Source organism: Silurus aristotelis (genome assembly GCF_946808225.1).
Source record: "Silurus aristotelis genome assembly, chromosome: 15".
NCBI lineage: Eukaryota > Metazoa > Chordata > Actinopteri > Siluriformes > Siluridae > Silurus > Silurus aristotelis.
This window is the reverse complement of record NC_139588.1, coordinates 24,552,135-24,574,279: the sequence shown is the minus strand read 5'-3', so window position 1 is coordinate 24,574,279 and position 22,145 is coordinate 24,552,135. Positions and strand designations below refer to the sequence as shown.

General features: G+C 40.4%; 3 protein-coding genes across 7 annotated transcripts in view; 2 read left to right on the top strand and 1 right to left on the bottom strand.

The window, feature by feature from the left end:
• Positions 1-22,145, bottom strand: part of LOC310737887 (NLR family CARD domain-containing protein 3-like) — a 135,579-nt gene that overhangs the window by 81,358 nt on the left and 32,076 nt on the right. The window lies entirely within an intron of this gene.
• LOC310737891 (uncharacterized protein) lies at positions 332-20,755 on the top strand. 2 transcript variants are annotated; one of them, XM_083562633.1, is made up of 7 exons: positions 332-705; positions 858-947; positions 1,998-2,130; positions 2,269-2,376; positions 2,454-2,570; positions 4,253-6,937; positions 20,654-20,755. In XM_083562633.1, the coding sequence occupies exons 2-6, from the start codon at positions 876-878 to the stop codon at positions 6,067-6,069; spliced, it is 2,247 nt and encodes a 748-aa protein (XP_083418759.1). In that variant the 5' UTR covers positions 332-705; positions 858-875; the 3' UTR covers positions 6,070-6,937; positions 20,654-20,755. The 2 variants fall into 2 exon arrangements, with proteins under 2 accessions (XP_083418759.1, XP_083418758.1); XM_083562632.1 differs by having other exon boundaries at positions 846-947.
• LOC310737926 (uncharacterized protein) lies at positions 9,038-16,813 on the top strand. Of its 4 annotated transcripts, none has more exons than XM_083562700.1 (7): positions 9,038-9,452; positions 9,800-9,889; positions 10,467-10,599; positions 10,753-10,860; positions 10,935-11,051; positions 11,721-13,816; positions 14,836-16,813. In XM_083562700.1, exons 2-6 carry the CDS (start codon positions 9,818-9,820, stop codon positions 12,611-12,613), a joined length of 1,323 nt encoding a protein of 440 aa, XP_083418826.1. In that variant the 5' UTR covers positions 9,038-9,452; positions 9,800-9,817; the 3' UTR covers positions 12,614-13,816; positions 14,836-16,813. The 4 variants fall into 4 exon arrangements, with proteins under 4 accessions (XP_083418826.1, XP_083418824.1, XP_083418825.1 ...); XM_083562698.1 differs by having other exon boundaries at positions 9,788-9,889; XM_083562699.1 differs by having other exon boundaries at positions 9,038-9,647.

Below are 22,145 nucleotides of genomic sequence, written 5' to 3'. Positions count from 1 at the left end.
AGCATCTGTTGTGTAAAGGTATGGGTGAAGACCAAATAATTCACAAACACTGAGGCTAAATGTCCAGACGTCTGTCCACGAGTCACAGGATATTTTCTTCAGCGTTATTAAACAGGGTCATGTGGTAAGTCATATCTGACAGGACTGTGGTTCAGATTTTGTAGTAAAATTTTATTTATATCTTCTCAAAACCACTATTAAAGTTCCACACTTGACTAAATAAGCAAACCCTGCTAAGAAACATAAAAACCTCCGTGTGATGAGCAGATCAGTGTATGACTTTATGTGAGTAACAGACTCCTCCAGCAGGTGGCGCTTTACAACAAATACTACTTTAAAACCACAACAAATGAAGAGGAGCTGCAGGACTTTTCCCCCATTTCTAAGAGGTTTTTCTTTTAGGTATAATCATCTTCAGCCGAAAAATCCTTCATAAAACATATTTACATAAAACCAGATGGTTTTTATTGTGTTTATTTGACTGCGTTTCTCTTTAATCCCTGAGATAAATTCAACCAGCTGAGCTGTTCTGATAACAGTTAGAGGCTGAATCCTGAATGTTTTCCTGTTCCCTTCGAAGTGCACTACATTAGGGAGAGATAGAGTGGTGTAGTCACCCTGTGTAGTTCACTACCTAGTGAAAGAGGAGAGATTTGGGATTGGGTCTCAGTAACCCTGGTGGAGCTGCTAACCCGTAAACACAGGGTATTTTATAAACTGGATTTATTTACTGATTTACTTTACACCTTACTACAGTTTTATTTAATAGATACTATTAGGATATTTTATCTAATTAAAGCATGTGATGATTCATTCACATTGTCATCCTGATGTGTGATTTGAAGCTCCTTTTGTAGAACATTTATGACCTTCTAATGGAGTCAGCAGAGGTCCAACCATGTTCCTGCAGAGAAGCTCCACATACTCCTGCTGCTGCTGTTTCACAGGTAACACTTTCTACCTACACTGTATGCACACCAGTTTGTGGACACGTGATCATTAGATTGCTAATGTGTCTCTTCAACACGTGTCTCTTCAACATCTCACTCCACATTTCGTCTCCATTCACTCTGATAATGAGCTCCACACTTCTGGGAAGATGTTTTACTAGATTTTGTGGTAATTCATTCAGCTACAAGGGTGTTAGTAAAGTCAGGTACTGATGTAGGTGAGAAGGTGAGGAGGTTCCTGGGGTGCAGTCAGTGTTCACATTCATCCCAAAGGTGTTCAATATGGTTGGAGCTCTATAGCAGGAGATTTTCCACTCCAACCCATGGAAAGCAGATCTTCTTGTAGCTGGCTTTGTTCACAAAACCAGCTTTTTTTGTTGTCATGCTGAAACAGGTTTGGGTCTCCTAATTTCATGCTACTGCAACTAAAGAAATCCTAAACTATTGTGTGCCTCCAACTTTGTTGTAACAGTCTGGAGAAGATCCACATATGTCTGTAAAAGTCAATACTGTGTCCCAATACGTTTTTACAGAGTTGATTTTTATTCTGTGTAAATGTTCCTAAAGATCTAAACAATTATGACCTTCTTTATTTCTAAATGAAGTGACTGGCTAGATCAGTTTGTAGAACATGAGGGTCTGGGATTCAAGCCTCAGTGAAACTCTGATGGATGTTCTCTTACAGTAATGATGAATATCGATGTGTTGTAGTGATCAGTGTGATGAAATATTGAATGCTGACATTAAAAGTGTATAAAAAAAAATTTGTTTTTGTTTCATCTTATTGGTAGCTTCACTTCTTCTCACAGTCATGAGTTGTGTCTTCAGGGAATCATAAATAAATGCAAAGTGTCTTTGTTTACTTTTTTGGACATTTTAAAAATAACCATAACCATCTGCTACTCCATAAAGCCTGAGTGTAGCATCAGCATGTAACTGCTATTACAATGTAAGGATCCCATAAAAATCACTTTTGAGATTTCCTCAGACACAATGACCAGAATTAAGCCTTGATTTTCTGTGCTGATTAATTATTACTCTGCCTAGGCTTGTAGTGATGCACAGCCTGAAACCTCAACAGATACAGATGGAGGAACATCATGCTCTATGTGTCTCATCAACCATTTGGACCAACATAAACAAATAAAGAAGGAAGAACCTGAGGATGAAGGCTACATCTGTAAGTCAGAAGGACATACAGTCCATTGTCACTGCTTATCCTGGTCATGATGATGGTGGATTCAAAGCTTATCCTGGCAACATGGCTTCAAATCACTGACTTCCAGCTTTGGTGTGTTTTGTATGATTTTAAATTTAGATGGTGAAATTTCAGGTGAAGCAGCACCAAACCCTGTGGGACACATCACCCCTGTGGAAGAACATAATTATGCCAAAAAGGAAGAACCTAAAAATGAAGACTATCTCTGTAAGACAGTATGGTGCATTCCTCTTTCTGTTCTTCAGAGGTTTACTTGACTTTAAATGTATTTGGTGGAATTTCAGGTGGAGAAACATCAGGCTCTGTGGACACTGTAGACCAACTGAGAGGATTTCATATCAAGCTTGTAAAAAAAGAAGAGTCTGAAGATGGAGACTTTCCCTGTACAAAAACAGAGTGGGGTTAAGTATCAGTGACACTGTTACACTTCTATACTTTTTATTTCTTTATATGTCATTGTAAAGATAAGTGAGGCGAATGTTTTATCTGCTTGAACCATTGGTTTAAATCTTCATCACACAAATTGATGGATTAGCTGATTTATCTTCCACCTCCCAGTAGGCCTTCTCATCATCTTGTGTTGTCAGCAAACTTGATAAGGGAGGTGGTTGGTCAGTAGTTAAGGCTCTGGGTTACTGATTGGAAGTTCAGGGGTCCAAGCCCTGGTAACTTCAGGCTGCCACTCTTGGGGCCCCTGAGCAAGGCCCTTATTCCTGTGTGCTCCAGGGGTGCTGAATTATAGCGGACCATGCACTCTGACCCCAATGGTGTTTAAGTAGTAGTGGCCACATATTAATAAATTTATAGTGAGTACAGCAGGGGGCTGAGGGCACAATCCCAGGGGAGCTTCCAATGCTGAGGATGTCTGCTCTTTCATTTTGCTTGGAGTCATGGAAATTTCAGTAAGTCCTGGGTGTCAGGATCTCAGACTCAAGTTTGCTTCACCTCCTTTACTGCTTTGCATGGGTTGTGGAATGCAGCCTTGTACTCACTGATGTTCTCTGTGGTGAGCCCCACATTATAGCCATTGCTGTTAGGGCTTGGAGCATTGGAGGGCAGGTTGGTACTGATGATGTGCCCTGGTTAGTGGAAGTCTGGTTAGTGAGCCCCAGTAACTCCAGGCTGCCTCTCTTGGGGCCCCTGAGAAAGGCCCTCATTCCTGTATGCTCCAGGGGTGCTGAAGTATAGGTAACTTGGAAGGCTGGTTGGTGCCTTTGTCTTCGTTAATACGCATTAAAGTCTGCACTTGTCTGGTTGGTGACTGTATTGTATGGACTTGATGGTAGCCCTGTAGAATTCGCACAGGAGCTTCATGGGCAAATTGTGCTTTTCTCAGCTGGCAAAGAAATGTTCTTCTGAGGCCTTGTCCACAAGGAATTTGAAAGAACCAGTGCCGAACACAGTGCAACCTTGGATCATTAGAGCAGGCAGAGAACCACTGTCTTTTTTAATGTCCATTCTCAACGGTCTTGCTGTTGTTAAACTGCAGGTGGTTTTGATTGCACTAGAGGGAGACTTGGTCCACACATTATTGTCCTGAATGAGACCAGAGACTGAGTGGTCAACAGCTTTTTTGGATCTTGAACCATTGCTTAACAAAAGTTATTCCTGTAAAAGGAGAAGAGCAGAGAGGTGAGCATACACCGCTGAGGTCTCAGGAGATGAAGGTTGTTGGGTTTGGCTTAAAGAACTGGCAGAATCTTTGGTGAAGGAGGTTCAGAGAGGATTCACGCATGGGTTCCTATGGACATGGGGTGCTACACGGTGCTTTTGTCTTTGGTAAAGAGTTGCAGGACTTTTGGAGAATCTGTTTCAGCTTCTCAAATAGTATTTTATCTGTTCTGAACTATTTTGTCAATGTGTTTCTATTTTCAAGAGACATTTGGTCCTGTACCTGGCCTTCACCATTTATAATCTGATTAAGCACGACACATGTTAATGCTAGGAGTGAATGGGACCATTGGCCACCTGTTTTTTCTGTTTTCTGCTTTAATGCCTTCTTTTCATTTGTGCTTGATGTTTGATCTTGTAATTTAGAGTGCATAGACCCTCTATTGTAATACCTTTTATTTCACTTCTCCAGAAAAAGACAATGCCCAGCTACCAGTCTTCTCCTGCTTCTGGTGTTCACTTTCTTATACATCTCAACAGTGCCTCCACAAGCACATCACAAGCTGCCACTCCAAGGAATATGAGAGATTGATAAATTCAGGAGAGACAATATATCAGAATTTTGTGCCATCAAGAAGCCCCAATGTTGAGCAAGATATCTACCAGTTCTCACATTGTGAGAAGAGTTTTACTGGCCAGAAGAATCTCATCATACACCAGCGCATTCATACTGGAGAGAAGAGCCATCACTGTTCAGACTGTGGGAAAACTTTTGGCCATCCCAGTAATCTGAAATACCACCAACGCCTTCACTCACTAAAGAAACTCCATCACTGCTCAGAGTGTGGAAAGAAATTTAAGCGAAAAAGTCAGCTCCAGACTCACCAGCGCATTCACACAGGAGAGAAGCCGTATCAGTGCTCACAGTGTGGAAAATGTTTTGTCCAACAAAGTATTCTCAAACAACACCAACGCATTCACACAGGAGAGAGGCCCTATCACTGTTCAGAGTGTGGGAAGAGTTTTATTCATCAAAGAGAGCTCCAAGCTCACCGATTTACTCACACTGGAGAAAAGCCTCATCACTGCTCACAGTGTGGGAAAACCTTTGTATATCACAGCAGTCTCCGACAACACCAACGCAATCACACAGGAGAGAAGCCCTATCACTGTTTAGAGTGTGGGAAGAGTTTTAATCATCAAAGAGAGCTCCAGGCTCACCAGGTTACTCACACTGGAGAAAAGCCTCATCACTGCTCACAGTGTGGGAAAACTTTTGTATATCACAGCAGTCTCCGACAACACCAACACATTCACACAGGAGAAAAGCCCTTTCCCTGTTCAGAGTGTGGGAAGAGTTTTATTCGGAAAAGCCATCTCAAGGCTCACCAACGCATTCACACTGGAGAGAAACCATATCACTGCTCAGACTGTGGAAAATCTTTTGGCCAACGCAATATTTTCAAACGGCACAAACAAGTTCACGTAGTAGATAAGCTGTTTCAGTGCTCCCAGTGTGGGAAGGGTTTTGATTGCCAGAGAAATTTAAAAATGCACCAGGTCACTCACACTGGAGAAAAACCTTATCAGTGCTCACAGTGTGGGAAAACTTTTGCCCATGACAGCAGTCTCCAACGACACCAACGTGTTCACACAGGAGAGAGACGTTATCACTGTTCAGAGTGTGGGAAAAGTTTTATGCAACAAAGTTATCTCCAGATTCACCAACGCATTCACACAGGAGTAAAGCCTTATCACTGTTCAGAATGTGGGAAGAGTTTTATTCATCAAAGTGATCTCCAGACTCACCAGCGCATTCACACAGGAGAGAAACCCTATCACTGTTTCCACTGTGAGAAAAGTTTCGCTCAGAGGAGTAATCTCGAACAGCACCAACGCATTCATACAGGAGAGAAACCGTATCACTGCTTCCACTGTGAGAAGAGTTTCGCCCAGCGGAGTAATCTTAAACGACACCAACGCATTCACACAGGAGAGAAGCCCCATCACTGTTCAGAATGTGGGAAGAGTTTTATTCATCAAAGTGATCTCCAGATTCACCAACGCATTCACACAAGAGTAAAGCCCCATCACTGTTCAGAGTGTGGGAAGAGTTTTTTTCATCAAAGTGATCTCCAGATTCACCAACGCATTCATACAGGAGAGAAACCGTATCACTGCGTCCACTGTGAGAAGAGTTTCGCCCAGCGGAGTAATCTCAAACGACACCAACGCGTTCATAAAGGGGAGAATCACCTTTCAGAGTGTGGGAAGAGTTTTATTCAATAAATCTATCTCCAGACTCGCCAGGTTATTTACACTGGGGATCAGGAAGGGGGCCCACACTTTTTTTACACTACTGTACACACACACACACACACACACAGATCAGGCATAACATCATTAATAACATTGAGTGGTGAAGTGAATAACACTGGTATTCTCCTCATTGTGGCACCTGTTAACAGGTGGATAAAAGCAGCAAGTGAACATTTTTCCTCAAATTTCAAGTTCAAAGCAGGAAAAATGGAAAGGATATAAATGTAAGGATTTGAGAGAGTTTGACAATTGACAGTGGTCAGTATCTATCAAAAGGGCTCCAAGAAAGGAACAGTGGTGAACCGGCGGCAGGGTTGTGGCCGTCCGTGGTTTATTGATGAATGTCGGAAGCAAAGGCTGGGCCGTGTAGTCCGATCCAACAGACGAGAGCTCCTGTAGCTTAAATTGCTGAAGAAGTTCAAGCTGTTGATGGGTCTGGAGTGTTTGAGCAGAAAATGAGGGACCAACACAATATTTGGCAGGTGCTCATAATGTTATTTCTGGTGGGTGTAAAAAAAAAAAAAAGGAAAAAAAAACTGAGCAGGTGAAGGTTAAGGGCCTTATTGCTGTGCTGTGATTTGTTCTCACACGTTTCCAATCAGAAGTCTGCCTTATCCTTCTGAGCTTTCTCACTCAAACAACCTTCTTCAGCAGCATATTTCCAATTTCATATATTACAAGTTTTTTAATATAATGTGGGGCACACTGAATATTTGGACAGTGGTATGTTGGCAATGGTATGATGGTCCATCACAAGGATTTACAACGACGGCTCTGGAGCAACATGCCTCATTTCAGCCCCCTGCTGTGTTTCCCTGCAACCTGGACAAATTGACACGTAAATAAATGTTTTTTTTAAACAGGTTTTGAATTTATTTATTTTTCTTCTTTTTTTTGTTACACAGTGAACAGTGTTTTAAAGGGAACAACCCTCATTTTATTGTTTGAGGTAACCGACACTACTATCACTACTTTTTTGCCCTTGGCCCTTTTTTCTACCTGGTCTTGAGGTTCCTAATCAAAGGCTAACAAGGCGGTCACCTAGGGCACGACCAGCTGGGGTGGTGCCTACGCACTCGCCCATTTAAATTATCTGTTTTTCTGCTAAAGTTTGATATATAATTTATGTTTACATGCTTGAATTAGGGCAGTTTTGCCATGATGATAATTCTCGTCACCCCATGGCTCCAGTCTCCCACCACAATGCTTCACACCCACACCTTACAAATAATTTGCAACCTTCTATAAAAATAATAATTGCAAAACTGCCTGAATTGAAGTATGCAGAAGATAAACTATATTAAACTTAATATAATATATTATAACGGCTCTGCTGGCAGGTTTGATATTTGGTTAAAAATTGGGCAACAAAAAATCAAGTCAAACGTTGACTGACATTTCTGAAAAACAAAGAACATAGCATTTGCTGAGCACTACTCAGCCAGAGAGGAACACAAAAGAGCTATTTTAGTGCTGCAGAAAGCTGAGCAGAGCAGATTTAACTTTCTACAGTGAATAAAGTCTCCAAACTCCACAACAGTTCTAGTTTTGTGGCAAATCAGGAGTTAAAAACACAGAGAAAATATCGTATGTTAAAATATCAGAGCATCTATTCTCAGATTAAACAATAAAAGTAAAATTGTTCAGAAAATTAGAACTATGCCTTTTTTTTTGCTGTGAAAATAATGAGGCATCAAGCGCTGGGTTCTTTATTGTGAAATGAACAGGAACTGAGATTTAATGTTGACAAAACCTTCCAAAGTGATTCTTAATTTAAATTTAAAGAAAAGCCAAAACAAGAGTTCACTGGTAAACGTGAAAGCATAAAGTCAGCAGTGTTACACCACTCTCCGATCGCCATGCGACATTTCTACATCTTGCCAGGGACAAAAATATGTTCTTTGTTTTTTTCTTCCGGCTGCTCCTGTAAGGGTCTCCCCGGCAGATCTTCCGTCTCCATACCCCCTGTCCCCTATCCATAAACCTCTTTTTCTCCTTCCTGGTGGCTCCATCCTCAGCATTCTTCTACCGATATACTGCACAAGTCCCTCCTCTGCACATGTCCAAACCATCTCAATCTCACCTCCCTCACCTTGTCTCCAAAACGTCCTACATGCGCTGTCCCTCTAATAAACTAATTTCTAATCCTGTCCATCGTCGTCACTCCCAATGAACATCTCAACATCTTCAGCTCTGCTACCTCCAGCTCCACCTCCTGTCTTTTACTCAATGCCATTGTCTCTAATCCATACAACATCTCAGGTCTCACCACAGTCCTATAAACTTTCCCTTTCACTCTCACAGATACTCTTCTATCACAAATCACTCCTGCTATCACTCTTCTCCACCCACTCCACCCTGCCAGCACTCTTGCCACCTAGCAAGTGCAGCTAAGCAGCTACATTACATCTGCTTTAAACAACAAATAGTTTTCTATTCATTTAAAGTTTTGCGGCTCTAAGCTAATTTGATTTGGTGGGAGAGATTAAAATGGTTCTTTTGGTTGCAGAGATAACAGGCCCCTGGTCTATCAGAAAAACTGCAGGTTTGCTTGATTTACTTAAGTATAAAGGAGAAAGTGCCACTGTAATGTGATGATTACAGGCGAGTGCCACCCGCAGTATTTTGGACAGGTGAGGATGAACATAGGTAAGGAAGTTGTTTTGTTTTGTTCTGTGTTTTGGCAGTTACTGAGTCCACGTCCATGATTCGCTATTTCAAGTTCATTGTCACTGGCTGTTTGTTGCATTCTTTTGTTTTGTTGTATGTAGTCTGTTCCATTTTTCATGTAACACCATATGTTACTTCCCTACCCTAGACTCCAAAAAATACGTAACAATGTACTGTATCCACCACTGCTCAGGAGGTCATTTAGCAATCAATTTCCTGCATAAGTAGAATCCATATATTCATTATATTCATCAGTAAGTCATATCTGACAGGACTGTGGTTCAGATTCCTGAGTAAAGTTGCACTGCAGCTTGTGATTTTAGACAATTTCTATTGTTTCCTCAGCTTTCACTTGTAACAATGGGGACAGGTTATTGTATTTAGACCTTCTCAAAACCACCATTAAAGTTCCACACTTGACTGAAATGACCAAACACTGCTAAGAAACATGAAAACCTTGATGTGAGTAACAGACTCCAACAGCAGGTGGCGCTTAACCGTGAACACCGCCTTAAACCCACAACAGATGAAGAGGAGCTGCAGGGCTTTTGCCCCCGTTTCTGAGAGGATTTTCTTTTAGATATATTCATCTTCAGTCGGAATAAAATCTTCATAAATTATGTTTATTTTAAAAAAGAAGCTTTTTATTGTTTATTTGACTGCGTTTCTCTTTAATCCCTGAGGTAAATTCAACCAGCTGAGCTGTTGTAGTTTGTAGCTGAATCCCGAATCCCTCCTTCCTCCCTTCGAAGTGCACTACATGACGGGAGAGATAGAGTGGTGTAGTCACCCTGTGTAGTTCACTACCTAGTGAAAGAGGAGAGATTTGGGATTGGGTCTCAGTAACCCTGGTGGAGCTGTTAACCCGTAAACACAGGGTATTTTATAAACTGGATTTATTTACTGATTTACTTTACACTTTACTACAGTTTTATTTAATAGATACTATTAGGATATTTTATCTAATTAAAGCATGTGATGATTCATTTACATTTTCATCCTGATGTGTGATTTGAAGCTCCTTTTGTAGAACATTTATGACCTTCTAATGGAGTCAGCAGAGGTCCAACCATGTTCCTGCAGAGAAGCTCCACATACTCCTGCTGCTGCTGTCTCACAGGTAACACTTTCTACCTACACTGTATGCACACCAGTTTGTGGACACGTGATCATTAGTTTTCTGTGTCTCGTCAACATCTCACTCCACATTTAGTCTCCATTCACTCTGATAATGAGCTCCACACTTCTGGGAAGATGTTTTACTCTATTTTGTGGAGATTCATTCAGTGACTCAACGTCCATGTGAAAAGTCACGTGGACGTTCTCTTACAGTAATGATGAATATCGATGTGTTGTAGTGATCAGTGTGATGAAATATTAAATGCTGACAATAAAAGTGAATAAAAAGACCTTGTTTTTGTTTCATCTTATTGGTAGCTTTAGTTCTTTTCACAGTCATGAGTTGTGTCTTCAGGGAATCTTATAAATAAATGCAAAGTGTCCTTTTTTTCACTTCTTTGGACATTTTAAAAATAACCATAACCATCTGCTACTCCATAAAGCCTGAGTGTAGCATCAGCATGTAACTGCTATTACAATGTAAGGATCCCATAAAAATCACTTTTGAGATTTCCTCAGACATAATGACCAGAATTAAGCCTTGATTTTCTGTGCTGATTAATTATTACTCTGCCTAGACTTGTAGTGATGCACAGCCTGAAACATCTGCAGATACAGATGGAGGAACATCATGCTCTATGTGTCTCATCAACCATTTGGACCAACATAAACAAATAAAGAAGGAAGAACCTGAGGATGAAGGCTACATCTGTAAGTCAGAAGGACACACAGTCCATTGTCACTGCTTATCCTGGTCATGATGATGATGATGATGATGACGATAGATTCAAAGCTTATCCTTGCAACACGGCTGCAGATCACTGACTTCCAGCTTGGGTGTGTTTTGTATGATTTATAATTTAGATGGTGAAATTTCAGGTGATGCAACACCAGACCCTGTGGGACACATCACCCCTGTGGAAGAACAGAATGATGTCAAAAAGGAAGAACCTGAAAATGAAGACTATCTCTGTAAGACAGTATGGTGCATTCCTCTTTCTGTTCTTCAGAGGTTCACTTGACTTATGTACTTGGTGGAATTTCAGGTGGAGAAATATCAGGCTCTGTGGACACTGTAGACCAACTGAGTGGATTTCATATCAAGCTTGTAAAAAAAGAAGAGTCTGAAGATGAAGACTTTCCCTGTACAAAAACAGAGTGGGGTTAAGTATCAGTGACACTGTTACACTTCTATACTTTTTATTTCTTTATATGTCATTGTAAAGAAAAGTGAGGCGAATGTTTTATCTGCTTGAACCTTTGGTCCACATCTTTAGCACACAAATTGATGGATTAGCTGATTTATCTTCCACCTCCCAGTAGTCCTTCTCATCATCTTGTGTTGTCAGCCAACTTTATAAGGGAGGTGGTTGCTCACTGGTTAAGGCTCTGGGTTACTGATTGGAAGGTCAGGGGTTCAAGCCCCAGTAACTCCAGGCTGCCACTCCTGGGGCCCCTGAGAAAGGCCCTTATTTCTGTGTGCTCCAGGGGTGCTGAATTATAGGTAACTTGAAGCATTGGAAGGCCAGTTGGTACCAATGATTTGCCTTTGTCTTTGTTAATACACCTTTAAGTCTGCACTTGTCTGTTTGGTGACTGAATAGTATGGACTTGATGGTAGCCCTGTAGAATTGGCACAGGAGCTCCTTTGGCATATTGTGCTTTTCTCAGCTGGCAAAGAAATGTTCTTCTGAGTCTTTGCTTACAAGGAATTTGGCTTTAAATTACAAGATCAAACCATTTTCATCTGTGCTGGATGTTTGATCTTGTAATTTAAAGTGCTTAGAAATTCAAACACCCTCCATTGTAATACTTTCATTTTTCTCCTCCAGAAAAAGACAATGTCCAGCTACCAGTCTTCACCTGCTTCTGGTGTTCACTTTCTTATACATCTCAACAGTGCCTCCACAAGCACATCACAAGTTGCCACTCCAAGGAATTTGAGAGACTTATAAATTCAGGAGAGACGATGTATCAGAGTGTTGTGCCATCAAGAAGCCCCAATATTGAGCAAGATGTCTACCAGTGCTCACATTGTGAGAAGAGTTTTACTGGCCAGAAGAATCTTAGAAGACACCAGCGCATTCACACAGGAGAGAAACGCCATCACTGCTCAGAGTGTGGGAAGAGTTTTAAGCGAAAAAGTCACCTCCGGACTCACCAGCGAGTTCACACAGGAGAAAAGTCATATCACTGTTCAGACTGTGGGAAGAGTTTTGGCCATTCCAGTAGTCTCAAACACCACCAACGCGTTCACACAGGAGAGAAGTCATATCACTGTTCAGAGTGTGGAAAAAGTTTTGGCCATCGCAGTAGTCTCAAACGACACCAGCGTGTTCACGTAGTAGAAAAGCCATATCAGTGCTCACAGTGTGGGAAGAGTTTTAATTGCCAGACAAATTTCAAATTGCACCAGGTCACTCACACAAAAGAAAAGCCTCATCAGTGCTCACAGTGTGGAATGACTTTTGCCCGTCACAGCAGTCTCCAACGACACCAACGCATTCACACAGGAGAAAAGCCCTATCACTGTTCAGAGTGTGGGAAGAGTTTTATTCAGCAAAGTGATCTTCAGATTCATCAACGCATTCACACTGGAGAGAAACCATATCACTGCTTTCACTGTGAGAAGAGTTTTGCCCAGAGGAGTAATCTCGAACAGCACCAACGCGTTCATACAGGAGAGAATCACCTTTCAGAGTGTGGGAAGAGTTTTATTCAATAAATCTATTCCAACTCACCAGGTCATTTGAAACAGAGTTTTCAAGTCTATAATCTGAAACCTATCAAATGAAACAAATATATATAATATACACACATACAGGTGCATCTCAATAAATTAGAATATCATTAAAAAGTTGATTTATTTTAGTAATTCAATACAAAAAGTGAAACTGGTATATAGATTAATCACACACAGACTGATATATTTCAAGTGTTTATTTATTTTAATTTTGATGATTTTCACTTACAGCTAATGAAAACCCAAAATTCAGTATCTCAGAATTAGAACATTGTGAAAAAGTTGAATATTGGAGACTCGTGGTGTCTCACTCTAATCAGCACATTAACTCCAAACACCTGCTCAGGTTTCCTGAGTATTTAAATGGTGTATCAGTCTGGTTCAGGCGCCACAATCATGGGGAAAGACTGCTGACTCGACAGTTGTTGACCCCCCGATCATTGACCCCCTGCACATGGAGGGGTGAGACACAAAAGCTCATCGCTAAAGAAGCTGCAGTTCACAGACTGCTGTATCCAAGCACATTAATGGAAAGTTGAATGGAAGGGAAACATGTGGTAGAAAAAGGTGAAATGAAGCCTATTCAAGAATTTGTGGAGAATCACAAATGGATGCAGCTGTGGACTGCAGCTGAAGTCAGTGCTTCATGAGCCTCCACACACAGACGTATCCATGGGCTACAACTGACTCATTCCTCGTGTCGAACCACTCCTGAACCAGAGACAACATCAGAGGTGTCTCACCTGGGCAAAGGACAAAAAGTACTGGACTGTTGCTTAGTGGGTCAAAGTCGTCTTTTCAGATAAAAGAAAAAGAAATTTTAGCATTTCATGTGGAAATCAGGGTCCCACAGTCTGGAAGAAGAAGAGAAGAGGCACAGAATCCAAGCTGCTTGAGGTCCAGTGTAAAGTTTGCACAGTCAGTGGTGGTTTGGGGAGTCATGTGATCTGCTGGTGTTGGTCCACTGTGTTTTATCAAGTCCAAGCTCAGCACAGCCGTCCACTAGAAAGTTTTAGAGCACTTCAGGCTTCCCTCTGCTGACCAACTTTATGGAGATGCTATTTTAATTTCCCAGCAGGATTTGGCACCTGCCCACACTGCCAAAAGCACCAAAAGTTGGTAAAATGACCATGGTGTTGGTGTGCTTGACTGGCCAGCAAACTCACCAGACCTGAACCCCATAGAGCCGACCTGGGCAAACTACGGCCCGCAGGCCACATCCGGCCCTTTGTACGTCCTTGTCCGTCCCGCGTGAGGCCAATCATAAATTACAGGGATGCACCGAAAATTCGGCCACCGAAAATCTTCGGCCGAAATACCTAAATCACCGAAACAACACGGCAGAAACACAATTGTAATGACGCAATAAAAAAGCGCAGCAGCACACGGTTATCTGGATAAGAGCGATTTGCAAAACATGCAATGCTGAAATTTCAAGAGGGGGTGTATCTGCAAAGAGTTTCTCCAAGTCGGGATGAATTTATCACCTTGAATCCAAACATCCCGATTGCCTTCTAAATATGAGAAGAACGCGGCGCAGAAAAGTAAAGTGAATCTGAGCATGCGCACTCCGTCTGTAGCGGACATTCTTGAAAAGGCAGGAAAGTTTTCCAGTGATGGTGCCGAGGCAAAAGGCATAACACACAAACTTCTGGAATTCATTGCCTTAGATCAGTGGTCTCCAGTGGATCGACGAGTTGATCTTTAAAACATTCCCCGTGGGTCCCGAAAATAATAATAATTATAATATAATATTATTTATTACACGGCTCTTCTTAATGCTGTAGATTAGAACGTTCCATTCACTTGAATGGGCTTCCAAACGTTCGGCGGTCAATTATTTTCCTTTAACAGATCCGCTGCTAATTGACCGCTGTCTGTCTGTCAATATTATGAATGGTAACAAATAAATAACAATAATTTATAAATATAAATAAAACACTGGTGATTGATGTATTCTTTGAATTACAATGCATTGATTTTAGTGAGGTTAGTACACACTCATAGCCATAAATGCAATGGTTCTAATAATTGACATAATATTTTCTTTCGGTGTTTTGGTTTCATCATTTTTGGTTTTTGGTTTCGGCCAAGAATTTTTATTTCGGTGCATCCCTAAAATTTTATCGTTGGTGTGGCCCTCTGACACAATTCAGGTTTCTCATGTGCCCCCTCCATAAAATAATTGCCCACCCCTGCAATAGAGAATCTCTGGCGTATTGTAAAGAGAAAAATGAAAACAAAGAAACCAAAAAAATGCAACTGAGCTAAAGGCCACTGTTAAAGAACCCTGGGCTTCCATACCACCTCAGCAGTGCCACAGACTGATCACCTCCATGCCATGCCCAATTCAGGCAGTAATTAAAGCAAAAGGAGACCTGACCAAGTATTGAGTACAGATACAGTAAATGAACAAACTTTCCAGAAGGCCAACAATTCACTCAAAATGTTTTTATGATTGGTCTTATGAAGTATTTTTTTTTTTATTAATTATTAGAAATAAACACTTGAAATATATCAGTGTGTGTGATTAATCTATATAGTGAGTTTCACTTTTGTATTTAATTACTAAAATAAATAAACTTTTTAATGTTATTTTAATTTATTGAGATGCACCTGTACACAAAGTCAAGCACAGCAGCAATACATTCAAGGTTTCTTCAAGATAAAACCATGTCAACGACTGGCAGATGCAGTACAGTGCAGTTGAGAACAATTATTGCCTGTTTAATGCGTTTTATTTATAAAAAGAGATATGTGTTGTCCAGGCACTTGTGCAGTGTCATTTTTATGTCACACTTGTGTTGGGGCACATGACTTTTCTCATGGGCCTCCCTGTGTCACCCCATTTAAAAAATCCAAAAATCGCCCCTGTAGGCATGTGGTCATAATGTTCAATTTAATTCATTTTTATTTATGAGCAAGCTGGTCATGACTGTGGTGAAAGGAAAAACTTCCTGAGATGCATAAGGAAGAAGAAGGAGATGACAGCATCCAAATATCCCAGTTCACCAAACACTCTATATCCATGATCCCTCCAGATCTGCTCCTTTACCTCACAAACACCTACTGACTAAAGACTCCACTAAATAAATGTGTTCAGCCTCGACTTGAACACTGAGACTGTGTCTGAGTCCCGATCACTGATTGGAAGCTTTTCCATAATTGTGGTGTTTATAAGAGAAAGATCTGCCCCCTGCTGTAGTCTTCATTATTTGAGGTACCAACAAATAGCCTGCACCTTTTGATCTAAGTAGGCGTGGAGGATCATACTGGTACAGAAGTTCACTCAGATACTGCGGCGTGAGAGCGTTAAGTGCTTTATACGTCAGTAGTAGTATTTTATTATCAGTGTGAGATGTAATTGTGTAGATGATTAAAACAGGGCTGATGTGCGCATATTTTCTAGATCTAGTGAGGACTCTTGCTGCTTCATTCTGAACTAACTGAAGCTTATTTCTGCACTTACTCGCACACCCAGACAGTAAAGCGTTAAAGTAGTCTAATCTAGATGTTACAAAAACATCTACTAGTTTTTCTGCATCCAGTAATGACATCATATTTCAAATTTTAGCAATATTTCTAAGGTAAAAGAAGGAGATCCTGGTGATATTTTTCACGTGAGACTCAAAGGAAAGACTCGGGTCAATAATCACAACAAGGTCTTTGACTGCTGTACACACTGAGACAGAAACACCATCCAGAGATGCTACAGAATCAGAAAGTTTACTTCTAGATGCATGTGGTCGTAGTAAAAGTACTTCCGTCTTATCTGAGTTGTTATCAAGCATCCACAGTCAAATGTCCTTTACACACTCTTTATTATTTTTAAAGCAGGTTTAATTACCTCTTGAATTATCTGTTTGAAGAAACTTGTAGGTGAGGGATCGAGAATACAGGTTGATGATTTTGATGCGGAAATTAATGAAATTAAGTCATTCTCTTGATTAGGAGTAAAACTTTGTAATTGATTGTCTGTTATAATGACACTGCTGTCTACAGGGTTATTTATCAAATAGTTTGGATTTATTTTAATCCTCTGGATTTCTTTCCTGATGTTTTCAACTTTATTATTAAAAAATATAATGAAATCTTTACTACCTATTGATGGTGTGCATGTAAGTGCAGTGCTTTTATTTCTGTTCATGTTGCTGCAGTACAGAATAAAAATCTAAGATTCTGCTTGTTATTTTCTATGAGGGAGAAGAAATATGCTGATCAGCAGCACTAAGAGATTTAACGTTCTAATTTCCGACTGGTCTGTTTTAAGGTGCACGTATGATCATTAAACTTTGTAATATTGTGCTTATTTTTTCTCTCTGATGATTTTTGTTTTAAGGGGAGCGCCATCATCTAAAGTGTAACGGAATGTTGATTTAAGACTTTTAGTGGCCCAGTCGAGCTCCAGTCGGATCAGACGGATATCTAATTAATGTTGATACTCTGGAAGATTATTGATAAAACTCACTGTTGTAGTTGACATGAATGTGTTTAACACGGTAACGTGGTGAGGTACTAATGCAGTGACTGAGGCAGCTTTTAAAAGAGATGAGGTAATAATCTGAAATAACATTAGACTGTGGAATTATGTTGTGCCTTGTTGGAATGTGTGTGGGTGTGTATATACAGTACAGACCAAAGGTTTGGACACACCTTCTCATTCAAAGAGTTTTCTTTATTTTCATGACTATGAAATTGTAGATTCACACTGAAGGCATCAAAACTATGAATTAACACATGTCGAATTATATATGGAATTATATACAGTGAGGAAAATAAGTCTTTGAACACCCTGCTATTTTGCAAGTTCTCCCACTTAGAAATCATGGAGGGTCTGAAATTGTCATCGTAGGTGCATGTCCACTGTAAGAGACATAATCTAAAAAAAAAAATCCAGAAATCACAATGTATGATTTTTTTACTATTTATTTGTATGATACAGCTGCAAATAAGTATTTGAACACCTGAGAAAGTCAATGTTAATATTTGGTACAGGAGCCTTTGTTTGCAATTACAGAGGTCAAATGTTTCCTGTAGTTTTTCACCAGGTTTGCACACACTGCAGGAGGGATTTTGGCCACCTCCTCCACACAGATCTTCTCTAGATCAGTCAGGTTTCTGGCCTGTCGCTGAGAAACACGGAGTTTGAGCTCCCTCCAAAGATTCTCTATTGGGTTTAGGTCTGGAGACTGGCTAGGCCACGCCAGAACCTTCATATGCTTCTTACAGAGCCACTCCTTGGTTATCCTGGCTGTGTGCTTCGGGTTATTGTCATGTTGGAAGACCCAGCCTCGACCCATCTTCAGTGCTCTAACTGAGGGAAGGAGGTTGTTCCCCAAAATCTCGCAATACATGGCCCCGGTCATCCTCTCCTTAATACAGTGCAGTCGCCCTGTCCCATGTGCAGAAAAACACCCCCAAAGCATGATGCTACCACCCCCATGCTTCACAGTAGGGATGGTGTTCTTGGGATGGTACTCATCATTCTTCTTCCTCCAAACACGTTTAGTGGAATTATGACCCAAAAGTTCTATTTTGGTCTCATCTGACCACATGACTTTCTCCCATGACTCCTCTGGATCATCCAAATGGTCATTGGCAAAGACGTGCCTGGACACGTGCATTTAAGACGTGCCTGGACACGTGCTGGTTTAAGCAGGGGAACCTTCCGTGCCATGAATGATTCAAACCATGACGTCTTAGTGTATTACCAACAGTAACCTTGCAAACGGTGGTCCCAGCTCTTTTCAGGTCATTAACCAGCTCCTCCCGTGTAGTTCTGGGCTGATACCTCCCTTAGGATCATTGAGACCCCATGAGGTGAGATCTTGCATGAAGCCCCAGTCCGAGGGAGATTGACAGTCATGTTTAGCTTCTTCCATTTTCTAATGATTGCTCCAACAGTGGACCTTTTTTCACCAAGCTGCTTGGCAATTTTCCCGTAGCCCTTTCCAGCCTTGTGAAGGTGTACAATTTTGTCTCTAGTGTCTTTGGACAGCTCTTTGGTCTTGGCCATGTTAGTAGTTGGATTCTTACTGATTGTATGGGGTGGACAGGTGTCTTTATGTAGCTAACGACCTCAAACAGCTGCATCTTATTTAGGATAATAAATGTAGTGGAGGTGGACATTTTAAAGGCAGACTAACAGGTCTTTGAGGGTCAGAATTCTAGCTGATAGACAGGTGTTCAAATACTTATTTGCAGCTGTATCATACAAATAAATAGTTTAAAAATCATACATTGTGATTTCTGGATTTTTTTTTTAGATTATGTCTCTCACAGTGGACATGCACCTACAATGACAATTTCAGACCCCTCCATGATTTCTAAGTGGGAGAACTTGCAAAATAGCAGGGTGTTCAAATACTTAGTTTCCTCACTGTACATAACAAAAAAGTGTGAAACAACTGAAAAATGTCATATTGTAGGTTCTTCAAAGTAGCCACCTTTTGCTTTGATTACTGCTTTGCACACTCTTGGCATTCTCTTGTTGAGCTTCAAGAGGTAGTCACCTGAGATGGTCTTCCAACAGTCTTGAAGGAGTTCCCCGAGAGATGCTTGGCACTTGTTGGCCCTTTTGCCTTCACTCTGCGGTCCAGCTCACCCCTAAACCATCTCGATTGGGTTCAGGTCCGGTGACTGTGGAGGCCAGGTCATCTGGCGCAGCACCCCATCACTCCCCCCTGGTCAAATAGCCCTTGATGCCTTCAGTGTGACTCTACAATTTTCATAGTCATGAAAATAAAGAAAACTCTTTGAATAAGAAGATGTGTCCAAACTTTTGGTCTGTACTGTGTATATATATATATATATATATATATATATATATATATATATATATATATATATATATATACACATATATATATACATATATATATATATATATATATATATATATATATATATATATATATATGTATATATATACACATATATATATATATATATATATATATATATATATATATATATATATATATATATATATATATATATATACAGGTAGTCCTCTACTTGTGATACGTTACAACGACCCCATCGTAAGTCAAAAATATCGCAAGTCGAAGATGGTACTATGATGGTACTATGACTGTGACAGTCTTTTCTGATTAGAATTTTTATTTTCTGCTTTAAGCCTCTTCTTTTTTCACTACGAGCAGGAGACATTCACCACTAGATAGGAGTTTTATCACACAAACTATGATACCCAATAGTACATACATTACAAGGGTCATGCTGTAAGTCATATCTAAAAAGACTGTGGTTCAGATTCTTGAGTAAGGTTGCACTGCAAGCTTGGGAGTTTGGACAATTTCTATGGTTTCCTCGAATTTACCCTGCAACATTGGGGACTGTTTATTTGATTTAGATTTTTACAGAACCACCATTAAAGTTTCACACTTGACTGAAATGACCAAACCCTGTTCAGAAACATGAAAACCTCCGTGTAATGAGCAGATCCGTGTATGATGTGACGTGAGTAACAGACTCCTCCAAGCAGGTGGCGCTTTACCGTGATCACCACCTTAAACTCACAGATGAACAGATCAATGTTGTCACAAACCTGGATTTTCGTTTAGATATATTCATCTTCAGACAAAAAAATCCTTCATAAATCATATTTATTTTAAAACAGAATCTTTTTATTGTTTATTTGACTGCGTTTCTCTTTAATCCCTGAGGTAAATTCAACCAGCTGAGATGTTGTACAGTTTGTGGCTGAATCCCGAATCCCTCATTCCTCCCTTCGAAGTGCACTACATGACGGGAGAGATAGACTGGTGTAGTCACCCTGTGTAGTTCACTACCTAGTGAAAGAGGAGAGATTTGGGATTGGGTCTCAGTAACCCTGGTGGAGCTGTTAACCCGTAAACACAGGGTATTTTATAAACTGGATTTATTTACTGATTTACTTTACACTTTACTACAGTTTTATTTAATAGATATTATTGGGATATTTTATCTAATTAAAGCATGTGATGTTTCATTTACATTTTTATCCTGATGTGTGATTTAAAGCTCCTTTTGTAGAACATTTATGACCTTCTAATGGAGTCAGCAGAGGTCCAACCATGTTCCTGCAGAGAAGCTCCACATACTCCTGCTGCTGCTGTCTCACAGGTAACACTTTCTACCTACACTGTATGCACACCAGTTTGTGGACACGTGAGTATTAGATTGCTCTCTATTGATCTCTAATGCCTTCTTCTCATCTGTGCTGGTTGTTTGATCTTATAATTTAGAGTGCTTAAAAACGTAAACCCCCTATTATACAATTATTTTGTAATACTTTAATTTCACTCCTTCAGAAAAAGACGATGTCCAGCTACCAGTCTTCTCTTGTTCACTTTCTTATACATCTCAACAGTGCCTCCACAAGCACATCACAAGCTTCCACTCTAAGGAATATGAGAGACTGATGAATTCAGGGGTGACGATGTATCAGAATATTGTGCCATCAAGAAGCCCGGGCAGAAGAATCTTAGAAGACACCAGCGCATTCACAAAGGAGAGAAATGCCATCACTGCTTAGAGTTTGGGAAGAAATTTAAGCGAAAAAGTTACCTCCAGACTCACCAGCCAGTTCTCACAGGAGAGAAGTCATATCACTGTTCAGATTGTGGGAGAAGTTTTGGCCATTCCAGTAGTCTCAAACACCACCAACGCATTCACATGGCAAAGAAACTCCTTAACTGCTCAGATTGTGGGAAGAGTTTTAAGCAACAGAGTCATCTCCAGATTTACCAGCACATTCACACAGGAGAGAGGCCGTATCAGTGCTCACAGTGTGGGAAGAGATTCATTCAAAAGAGCACTTTGACAGCACATCAGTTTATTCACACAGGTGAAAAGCCGCATCAGAGCTTACAGTGTGGAATGACTTTTGTCCATCACAGGAGTCTTAAACAACACCAACACATTCACACAGGAGAAAAGCCCTATCACTGTTCAGTGTGTGGGAAAAGTTTTGAAATGACGTAATTTAAAACGACACCAACAGGTTTGCGTAGGAGAGAAGCCTTATCATTGTTAAGAGTGTTTGGGGGAGTTTTAATCGCCAGAGCACTTTCAATGTGCACCATGTCACTCAGAGTGTGAAATTACTTTTACCCATCACAGCAGTCTTAAACACCAATGCGTTCACACAGGAGAGAAGCCCTTTCACTGTTCAGAGTGTGGGAATTGTTTAATTCAAAAAGGTGATCTCCAGATTCAACAAAGTGTTCATACAGGTTCCACTGCCTCCACTGTCAGAAGAGTTTCACCCAACAGAGTAATCTCAAACAGCACCAACACACCAGCAAGAGGTAAGATTTTTGTGGAAAGAGTTTAATTCAATAAATCTACCTTTAGATTCACCTCACACTATTTGAATTTAGGATCATGTCATGTGAAGCTGTGAATGTTGCAGTCTAAAATTTTAAACCTGTAAATTTAACAAATGTGTATATACAGTGGTTCAAATTAATATTTGATACACTGCAGATTTTTCAAGTTTTCCCACTTACAA